This window comes from Notamacropus eugenii, chromosome 6 (assembly GCF_028372415.1).
Source record: "Notamacropus eugenii isolate mMacEug1 chromosome 6, mMacEug1.pri_v2, whole genome shotgun sequence".
NCBI lineage: Eukaryota > Metazoa > Chordata > Mammalia > Diprotodontia > Macropodidae > Notamacropus > Notamacropus eugenii.
This window is the reverse complement of record NC_092877.1, coordinates 373,750,577-373,762,462: the sequence shown is the minus strand read 5'-3', so window position 1 is coordinate 373,762,462 and position 11,886 is coordinate 373,750,577. Positions and strand designations below refer to the sequence as shown.

General features: G+C 36.1%; 1 protein-coding gene across 1 annotated transcript; it reads right to left on the bottom strand.

Annotated features, from left to right (window-relative positions):
• Positions 1-3,940: 3,940 nt before the first annotated feature.
• LOC140511816 (olfactory receptor 5H18-like) lies at positions 3,941-4,876 on the bottom strand. Its single transcript, XM_072621036.1, has one exon. It carries the CDS (start codon positions 4,874-4,876, stop codon positions 3,941-3,943), a length of 936 nt encoding a protein of 311 aa, XP_072477137.1.
• Positions 4,877-11,886: the final 7,010 nt, after the last annotated feature.

Sequence of the window (11,886 nt, the reverse complement as noted above, 5' to 3'; positions counted from 1 at the left end):
CCAGTCTTAGATGGTTTAAGCATGCTGAGAGAGTGTGGGGAAGTATTTTCAGAAGGAAGAAAAATGATGTAACTTGATTTGATAATTAATAGGCCATTCAAATTTGAGATAGCCCTACCTAAAGAATATCAACCCATATTTAGCTCCTTCTGGTCATTTTTTGGCCTTTCCTTGCTTAACCTCCTTGCCAGATTTGTGACTTGTAGGTTCAATACCCTCCACTTGCAGATGACAGCTCAGGCTGCGTACCATGCTCACTATCCAAGACCATGACCCATCACCCTCTGGATCTGGCATCGGCCAAGTTCCTGACACTGACTAAAGACCCAACCTCTCCAATGTTGGGACCCTGTGAGGCAGGGAGAGCTCTACATCCAATCTCAGAAGAAAGCTGTTTCAGAAGTCGAGACCTTCATCCCTTACCCCAAAAGATCTTGGGTCTCATCTGTTAAAGGGGTGAATGATGGGGTTCATGGGTGCATGTACTTGGGCCCCAATTCCAATTCTAAAATCTCATTTCTCTTTAAAAACCTTGTCAAACTACATCAATTTCTTGTAAAAATTGGCACACACCTACATGGACTAAAATAACTTGCAAAAATAAAAGGGGGAGATGTAGGGAGCCAGTACTGATGGAGTCCAGAATGTCAGGTACTTGAGACTTGTACCAGCATAAAAGCTGATGTTCTCAGGAAACTGACTCACCATTCTACAACTGATAAGCAAGAATGAGGTCGTCCTGACCCTGATTGTGTACCCCGAGGATGTTATGTAGAAGGAACTAAGATATGGAAGTAAAAAATGTAAAAGATACAAGCTAAAAATATTTTCAGGGAAATAACCTTGCTTGTTTGCTTGCTTGCTTGAGAGAGTATAAAAACTTGACCCTCAGATCAATAAACATGTTATATACAGATGGTACAGGCTCACCTAGCCCCTGCTGCTGTTATCTCTTTTCTATCAACCACTACGCCTCTGATCTGCCAGTTGCTGGCAGATATAGAAGAAACCTTTGCCTTTAACTCCAAGATTTTGGGCATCATTCATTTAAGGTAGGGAATGACAGGGTGCTTGTGCTGAAGTCCCATAGCAACACATTGTTGTATGTGCTTACTGTGTGATTCCTGTTATATTATAAAGTTCTGTTGATACCAGTTGCCTAAGATATTGTTTTATATGTTCATTTTTCTGTTATTCCAGTAAAAGTTCTGTTGATACCAGTTGTCCCATCAACCTCACCTAAATAATGAATACAAAAGATCTTGGGGTCACATGTAATGGAAATTTAAATGAGGGAGGGCTTTCATATTCATCAATAGGCCCATGTGGCCTGCCTGGGTCACAAGAAAGCCTGAATCACATGAGTCTGTGTCACATAGAGCCTATGGTGGGAGGAGTTCGTTGAATGGTTGGAACAGAAAGAGGCAGAACTAGAACAGAGGTGGGAGGAAATTAGTGAGAGAGCAGCCCAAAACTGACTGTGAGTATGAGAAAGACATTTTATTTAAGGCAGCCTGCTTGTGATTTGTTTAAGGGATCTGGTGTGTGGGAAGTTTAACAGGGTGAAGGCTTGGGGATAATGCTATCCTCTGCATTATTATTGGGTATAGATTTTTGTTACTATGATGGATCTGAATTTCTGGTGTCTGAATAAATGTTTTGGTTCTACCTTCCATGTGGAGAGAGTGTTGTATTTCATGATTCAGAACTGCAAAATGATAGTCATGGTCACCATGGGCTCTGTAAATATCACATTGGCACTACACCAGGTCTACACAAATAGTAAAGGCATTGAGAGAGCTTTTTTTAAAAAAAGAGATTATCTCTGATTTTATCCTGAAGGCTCAAAGAGGGAGTTAATGAAGGAAGAGCAAAAATAGCTGATTAGAGGAACTTTCTAGTTCTCAAAATTGAGGTTCATGAGAAAAAAACAGACAATCATGGAGGAAAGAGGGGAGCAGGCCACCTATGAATTTCACTTTTTTCTGAAACAAAGAAGGGTGGAGGACATAGACACACACAGTTTGATGTAAATACACTAAACTGAAGAGGGAAATGAGAGCATCCAAGAGGAAGAATAATACAAGAAAAAGGAGAGTCTCAAGCAAAGCAAACTTATTAATCCTGAGGTGACAAGTAAAAGGGAAATTTTACAAAAACCTAGGACTTAAGAAGGTATCCATCAATTGGGGAATGGCCAACCAAATGACAGTACATATTTATGTAACATAATATTATTTCACCATGAGAAAGGACACAAACAGTCTATTTCAAAGAATGTTGTATATTATGAACTAATGTAAAGTGAGCAGAACAAGGAGAACAATTCATATAAGGACAGTGACATTTTGATGAAAACAACTTTGAAAGATGATTATCAAACCAGTGACCATTTGTACCTCCAGATGATCTATGATGAATCATGTTATCTCCTGATGGAAAGGTAAAGCATTCAAAGGGCAGTAAGAGATACATTTTGAATATGGTAACTGTATGAGGTTATTTGCATGATTGCTGATTTAAAATTGGATTATTTTTTTTCTTTTTTTCACTGGAAGAGAGGGAGGTTAGTAATGCTGATGCAAAAAAGTCCCATCAAAGCTTCTCCTAAATGCACAAAAGAGGATAAAAGGAAGCATAGAGAAAAAGGACAGTTTGAAAGTGACCTGTGGGGTTTCTATATACGTTTCTAAAAACAAGGGCTATCCATGGTTTTATGTATAACATTTTTCTACTGTACATATGGAAATGTTTTTTTTGATGTCTTAGTTTAAAATATTTTTAAGTTATATATAAATAAGCAAATGAATGAAAATAAGCGAATATCTCATTACCAAAACAAAAATAGGCTGAAAACAAATTCTAGCATACATTTTAACATAACAAGAAACACTGACAATTTATCAGCATTACAAGACAGAATTCAGTTTCCCTTCCACAGACTATTGGTTAAATCTGTGTTATGTTTCAGTATCTTTCTCTCATCCTGGAAGTTTTTGAAGCTGTATGACATTGATTCTTAAGATTTAATATTACCAATCAGAACCTTAATTTGTTTTCCTTTCCTACATAACAGCCAATATTCCTAAATTCTAATTTTAATTTTAAGCACTACAACTCAAAGAATATCTAGAGTTTCCTAGAACTTTTCGTGAAGATTTCCACAGCAGTGTCAAAACCCCAGACTTCTTATGTCAAACTGGGACACCTCTAGATCAGGTAACTATCCACCAAACAGGGGATTCAATACTTTTCCAATTCTAATTTTCTACTTGAGAAATTTTGTTTCTGATGTACCTGAACATTAGACACAATGCAGAATTCCTCAGTTTATTTGTTTTCACATAAGTAAATACAAGGTGAAACAACATATTATGTAAATGTAAGTTATTAAACTTTACAGGACAACAAAAAGCAAGTACCTATCATTATTCTTTTCTTTAAATTGTTTAACTTGATGACTTATAAGGAGTCAGTTCACGACTCTCTAGCAAAATGATACCGAAGACCACTTCACATTCAACAGAATGTCTCTGGCAATCAAATACCAACCAGATTGGGTCCATTAAAATCATAGCTAATGTGAGTGAAATAGGTTGTCCTGCTCCAGTCTTGTAAAAACAAGCATATCTATTGCCAACATAAATTATTTTTAAAATAATTTTCAAGATAGAAAACTTTTTTATTGAAAGGATAGGTAACTCAATATTTTCTTTTATAATTAATCTAGAAAATTGTATTTACGATCATAATTAATTGCTACATTTGTGAATAATGCAATACGAACATTAAAATCTTAGGTTCTAACAATATAAATTCTTACATCAGACATGACTGAGATGATAAGAAACTCATTTTCACATTAACAAATGTAAATTCAAAGTATTACTACATTATTTAGTGATATGTTTAATAAAATGAAATAAGAGATTTGAAAATTTCACTTAGGAAATATTTGTTTTAATACAGTTCTCAGGGTTTCTATAACTTCCTTGTTTCTCAGGCTGTAGATAAAAGGATTTAGCATGGGAATTATAACAGTATAGAACAAGGAATCCATCATATCTTGATTATCTGCATGCAAGGATAGAGGGTGCACATACGTTGAGAGGCCAGAACCAAAGAATAAGGACACAGAGAACAGGTGAGCACCACAAGTGGAGAATGCTTTGCTTCTTCCCTTTTGAGATGTCTTTTTCAGAATGGCAAAGAGGATACATGTATAAGAGATTACAACAGACAAAATTATAAAGACCTGAATTGACCCAGAGAAGATAAAAACCATCAGAACATTAATAGAAGGGTCAGTACAGGAAATTTTATATAAAGGCATGATATCACAAAAAAAGTGATGGATTTGGTTGGAGTGGCAGAAACTCAGTCTAAATAACAAACCCACATGGAAGACAGAATGAAGAAAACTAACCACATATGAAGAGATTGATAGCTGTCTACACAACCTATTAGTCATCACCACTGGATAAAGCAAGGGTTTACAGATGGCTACATATCTGTCATATGACATTGCAGCTAGAATGAAAGATTCTGTGGTTATGCTGAATGCAAAAAAATCAAATTGTACCAGGCATTCAGGTATGGATATCATTTTATTGTGTGTGATGAAGCTCACCAACATCTTAGGGGTTACTGTGGTTGAAATACAAGCATCAGCTAAAGCTAAATTGCCAAGGAAGAAATACATAGGGGTATGAAGGTGAGAGTTCATCCAGATAAGCACAATCAGTCCAATATTCCCCACCATGGTTATGATGTAGATACCCAAGAACACCAGGAAGAGGAGAACCTGAAGCTCTAGATTATTTGTAAATCCCAAGAGAACAAATTCTGTTACCAGTGTCTCATTTTCTTTCATCATGTCTACATAGGATCTAAAAGCCAGATTAAAAGAAAGTAAAGGTAGATACTCACAAAGATATGAAAGGTTGACTTTTAATAATGGAAATAAAATGTTTTCCTCTGGTTGCTTCTTAAGTTACATAGTTGAAGATCTAATTTTTCTCCTCATATATATTTTAGGAATAACAACTGCTGTGGAACCTCTTATTCGTGAAAACGAGAAAAATTTATTTAAATGTATTTATTTTATACGTTGAAGAAAGTATCCTTGGTGCCCCAATGAATAGAAGAGAAGCAATATAATTAACCTGAATAAATTATGTGTTATTTCTATATACTTTTAACCCAATTCAACAAATATTTCTTTATTGAATTTTTACTGTATCTGCTATGCTATGAACTAGGAATCAGGGAAATTCCTCAAGGAGAAGAGATAGTACTACAACTCACTGTCATAGGAGTTAACCCTGATGAAGGGAAACTATATACCTTCTAATCAAACTAATCAAAATGGTGGTTCCTAAGCCTGACTGGAGCGTTTCCCACTTAATCAAATCAGCCAAGATGACATCGTTAACTCTTAAACATTAAACATTTACTAATAGAAGACAAAGTAAGAATAACCATACAATAGTACATAAAAGTACACTTATAAATCTTCATCACACCCTCCCACTAATATATACAGCATCCCTGGGGAAGAATGAGAGGGAAAACATATAGAAGCCTACCAGTAGGAAAACTCATGTGCTAGAGGCACCTCATAACTCTGAACTTTACACCTTCATATCCTTGTTCTCCTTAGGGAATAGTTTGCATCTCACATCATCTGCTAGGCACAGTTGCTCCTTTTCAGGGCATTTCCAACTTCCTACTGATTCAAATTGCTTCTCTGCTACTCTTGGGCCACTGAAGCCATGTTAAGATCCTCTTTTCAACCTTAGATTACAGAACTCCCAAGATCAATTTATTGTCAAAAAACAAGGTCTAGTGTTGATTTTAAAAGATCAGATTTTTATCTTTATAGGACTTTTCAAAACTACTTAATAAGCTGTGCTATATTTTTAGTGTTAAATACAAAAAACACGCAAACTTTTATTATAATTATTTAAAATATGGTGGAATTATCATCACCATGAATTTTCAGAGTTCTCTCCATTTTATATAATTCCATGTTCTAACCTCAAAAGGCAGTGAAATTTATTTTAAGTAGTCATATGAAATATGCACTCTCAATTACAGCAAATCAGTCTCAAAGAGAACCTCAATTTTATGTATTCTACCTTGACCAATAAACTATCATCAATATCATTATTCATGAAATATAATGCATCACTAATGAAGCATTTTGAGTTTTTTCCAACTGTCATCTTCTATCTTCCTTGTTGTATGACAGGAATTATTTTCATTCTTATTTGTAGTGAGCACCAAAGGAGGTATCCTTGAAGCCCTGGAGTGGTAGACAGAGACTGCTTCCTCAGTGGTTTTAATACCAGGAGCTGAGTCTGGAATAGGATGGGTCAATGGCTGAGATCAGACAGTGGGGTTAGTGGGGTTAGAAGAGGAAAGGCCAAAGAAAGGGAGTGGATTCTTGTCACCAAGCATGACCGTCTAGTCAAGGTCAGGACGATCAAGTCTATGATGGAGATGTCTTTTCTCTTTCTCTGTCATGAAGCCTGGGATCATCGACTTCTTCCTGGGGCCCTCCCTGAAGGATGAAGTCCTTCAGATAATGCCTGTTCAGAAACAGACTAGATCCAGTCATCATAACATACTAAGCCTTTTGTGGTGACTGAAGACTACCATTGGCCTGGGTGTGAAGTGTTCCAAGAAAGAGCTAAGTGGTATAGTGAATAGAAATCTGGGCCTGCACTCAGGAATACCTGAGTTCAATCTGACCTCAGAAACTTAATTGTGTGACTCTGGGCAACTCATAACTTTTCCCTCAGTTTCCTTACCTGTAAAATGGGAATAATGTTGTTAGCAAGGTCTATTGTTTCTAAAGTGCTTTGTAAGTAAACCTGAAAATGTTAGAGAAATGCTGGTTATTGTTGTTATCATCAATCATTTTCCATTGTGGTATCATCCTAACCAAGCTGTTCATTATTCTTATGAGGCAAGGACATGAGATGAACAAGATTGACCAACATGACACAGTACCCTGTAAAATCCCTGCTGTTAAGGATTGGCCTTGATGTGCCTGATCTCTGCTCCATGGAGAACTGGCATTGTCTTGCCTCCAAGGCTTAAAACGCTTCTGGTGATAGAGGAAATTAATTACTTTGCATCTACCAGTGGCTTTACTGCCACTTTGGGAAACTTTGCGAAAGGTGCCCTTGATACCATCTTGATCGCTCCAGACCTGTGGAAAAAGAATATTTCCTAAGTCTCCCTTTGAGGAATTCATTGACTATGTGGTAACAATTAATACTCTACTGTCAGTCCAAAGTACCTGGGTGACTGCTGTGACTACAACACAATTATTTTTGTATGAGCAAAGAATAAATTGAACTCTGCCTGATAAAAACAAGAATTATTATCCCCATTTTAGTAGAATACAGGGTATACCAAATGTTCCCTTTAAACTAAACTATGACTTTTGGGACACCTTTGGTTTATATTTATATAGCACATTAAGGTTTATAAAGCACCTTTTCACCACCTTCTGAAATAAGTAGGGCAAGTTTATTATTCCCACAGTGTAGGTGAGGAAACTGAGGTTCAATAAGGTATAGTGACTTGTCTGGAATCACACAGCTGTTGAACAGCATAATTAGAATTCAAAACCACATGTTCTGTCTCAGTCACTACAGCACCATTCAGCAAGGTTAAGTAACTTGCATTAGGTCAACAGCACATCATGCCACACATAGTAACCCTTTTTCAGAAAAGAAAATCGAATTCCCCAGTTGATAAATGGTCAAAGGATATGAACAGGCAATTATCAGAGGAAGAAATTAAACATATCTATAATCATACAAAAAAGTGCTCTAGATCACTTTTGATTAGAGAGATGCAAATCAAAACAACTCTCAGGTACCACATCACACCGATTAGATTGGAAAACATGGCAGAACAGGAAAATGATAAATGTTGGAGAGTATGTGGCAGAGTTGGAACACTAATTCATTGTTGGTGGAGCTGTGAGCTCATCCAACCATTGTGGAGAGCAGTTTGGAACTATGCGCAAAGGGCTACAAAAATGTGCATATCCTTTGACCCAGCAATAGTGCTTCTAGGACTGTATCCCCAAGAGATCATAAAAATGGGAAAAGGTCTCAGATGTACAAAAATATTTATAGCAGCACTCTTTGTAGTGGCCAAAAACTGGAAATCAAGTGGATTCCCATCAAATGGGGAATGGCTGAATAAATTATGGTATATGAATGTAATGGTATACTATTGCACCATAAGAAATGACGAACAAGAAAACTTCAGAGAAGCCTGGAAAGACTTATGTGATTTGACGCTGAGCTGAGTGAAAGGAGCAGAACCAGGAGAACTTTGTGTACAGCAAGGACCACAGTGTTCGAGAGTTTTTTCTGTTAGACTTGGATCTTCATAGCAATGCAAGGACATAAAAAAAAAAAAATTCTCCATGGTCTTCTAAGGCAAAATGCCTTCCACATTCAGAGAAAGAACTATGGAATTCAGTCGCAGAATGCAGCAGATCATTTTGTGTGTGTGTGTGTGTGTGTGTGTGTGTGTGTGTGTGTATTATGTTTTGGTTTGTTATATGATTTCTCTCATTTATTTTAGTTCTTCTACACAGCATGACTATAATGAAGATGTATTCAATAGGAACATATGTGCAGATCCTATATAGAATTGTATGCCATCTTGGGGAGGGAAAGAGGTGGGGGGGTATGTAGAGGAAAAAAAAATCTAAGTTTTATGGTAGTGACTGTAGAGCATTAAAAATAAATAAAATGAATACATAATAAAAAAAAAGAAAAGAAAATTGATCCATCAGATGTATTTATTTCAGACTAAATAGCATCAGTGAAACATGTCTAGACAAGATATAAATTCCCTACCATTAAGCAATACAAACAATCTTATCCATTTCCAGTTTTCTCATATTTGCAAAACACCAAACTAGATCCAATTATACAACACAAAAGAGAAGAGGTAACAAATATTTTTTCAACACTCACTATGTGCCAGGCACATAAGAAAAAGCACGAAGGGCTTTAAAATATTATCCCACTTGATGCTCAGAAAAATCCTGTGAGATTGGTGCTATTATTATTCCCATTATATAGACACAGACGACAGAGATTAAGCGTCTTGCCCAGCTAGTAAGAAGCGTCTGAAGCTTAATTTGGACCCAGGTCTTCTTGACTATAGAACTAGGGCTCTGTACCCCTGCAGAAGCAGAGAAGAAACCTCGAAAAGGTCCAGAGTTCAATGATGCTTCTCAGGAATATATTTATGAACTATAAATATATGTTGCAGAAATACTATTTTAACTGAAACAAATATGTTTGATAATTTTTATCCTGAGAAAGTTTATGTGAAGCACCAGTATTTAACCTCTATTATTGCTTGGAAATAAGATGAAAAGAAATATACCTTAAAATGAAGCTCAAATGATTTAGACTATAGTTAAGTGTGGTGAGAAAATACAAAAATACACTTGATAGAGAAAACTGGGACACTTTTGGTAGAAAGAGAGTGACAGAGAGGTGAGGGAAGGAGTGATGGGAAAAAAAGAAGATAAGGGAAGGAAAGGAAGAGAGCAGAGAAGAGGAGAGGAGGGGAGGGAAGGGGGGGAGGGGAGGAAAGGGAAGGGAAGGGAAGGGAAGGGAAGGGAAGGGAAGGAATATTATGAGAGGGATAAAGACAAGAAAGGATACATGGAGGGAGAGAGAAAGAGAGAAAATAAAAACTCAGGAGGTTAAGAGTTAGGAACATGTACCAATTAGTTCACACAAAACGTATTGTGGAGAATGAAGACAACTGTCATAGTGGAAGAAATGATCTGGGTTTAAAGGCTGCCTCCACTATTCACTGTCTGTGTGATCATGAGCAAGTCCCTGAACCCTCTGAGTCTTATTTTCTTGATTATAAAGTGGACATAAAATCAGCACATACTTCATAGGACTATGGGGAAGAACAAATGAGATAAATTGTCTGCTTTATCTTTGTTCTTTGAGAGATCAGGGATGCTCCTTTAAAATGCCTGCAAGTTACACCTGTTAATGTTTTTTCTTGGCGCTTGCCTAAGCAAGATGAATTTCAATCCCAAAATGAATTCCTCCAGAGAAAGATTCCCCACATCTGGATTTGGGCTCAGTAAATAACAAAAGAAGATAATTCTGCTTCCAGAATGGAAACTAGCTATGAAATAACTTACCTAAGTATGTATTCACCCTTTAGTCATTGAACAACCTGTACTTCACTATTTGTGTTGTAGATGTAGCTATAGATTTTTGAAGGGGCTGTAGATAAAATACTGTTAAAAAGTCCTTTCCTGAACATCTTTAAGATAACTATTTCTAGGGAATTATTTTAAAGAAGTCACACAGGAAAAAGTGTGTGGATTCTGTTTCACAGAGTGACAAGTCCTCCTGTCCATATTCCATTATTATATGATATTACAGAATTTCACATATCTCTCTTAGGTTTCAAGAGTCATGACCAGAATAATTTCTCTTAAGAGGAAAGAAAAAGTCATTGGTGACTATAGCTTTTAGAACTTACCTCTTAATATTCTAAGAAAAATTATTAATTATGAAGAAATTATTGGAAGTCATGAAATCATCTTGTAATCCATTTAATTTACTTAATTGCCTCTGTGTATTAAAACTTAATATGTAAATATTTGATGGAAATGCAACAAATTAATGTCTCCACACTTTAGAGTTATATAGTGAAGACACTGAAGTGACTGAGTTGATCAACCAAAGGGTTTTTCTTTAGGATCATATGGACAAAGACTAAAGCCACTATGAGTAAAAAAAGTGTTTTCCCTATATTTCATTTTCTTTAAAATGACAGAAGGGATAAAGAGATAGAGAGTGAAAGAGAGAGAAGAGAGGAGAGAAGAGAAGTGGAGAAAAATCACAGTTTATGCATACTTACCTAGCTTCTCTAAAATGATTCAGGAGGCAAAGTGCAGTTCCTCTTCTTTGTGAAGATGTTGTTTGCTGACTCTGTTTCCAAATCAAGTATTTATTTCTATTTGCTTCAAAACAAAAAATCATCACATACAAACCATATGAAGACTTTGGTTACTTAATGAGTATATGAGAAATACCTCAATGGCTCCCAAGATCTCTCCTCAGACAGCAGCAATTTTACCTTAATGAGTTTTGATCAGAAATCCCATCAGACATGCCCAGTTGTAAAAATTTAAATTGTAATTTACATCATCCATCAGTTTCAGTTGTAACTTCCCTAAGAGGTTTTTGTAATTTAACTTCATAGTATTTAATAAATGCTATACTAAGTGGATACTAAGAAGAGTACCAGGTAGTACTTGTCCTCAGAGAACTTGTAATATGATAGTGAAGCTAATCATACTACAATGTACCTGTTGAAAGTGTAATAGAAGAGGCACCAAAAATCTTAGAAAGGGAGGGAGGGAGATGCAAAGAGAGTTTTGGATTCATGTCCTTGTGTGCTGCTAATAGTAACACAAAAGTGCTAGTAATGAGCTTACTAGAACATAACAGTCATGAGAACTATCTTTAACTACTTTTATTGATCATTACTTCTATACAGAGAAGTTTTCTTCTCTCACAGAAGATGATTCTAATTCCAGCAGTACATATTCCAGATCCATGAACACTGATCACAATAGGGTGCTGGGTGTGAGACTCTGAGTATTCATATGTTTAATAGAAAACAAATATGTGTCATGTAATCTCCTGAGGTCAGGTGACATTCACTTTTGTAATTATATCACAAGCACCAACCAAGTGTCTTTATATTACCAGCATTAACAAAGTACAAAGTAGGTGCTTGATAAAGGATTGTCAATGTACTGATTTGTCTAGACCAACTAGAAGGACACAGTTCAAA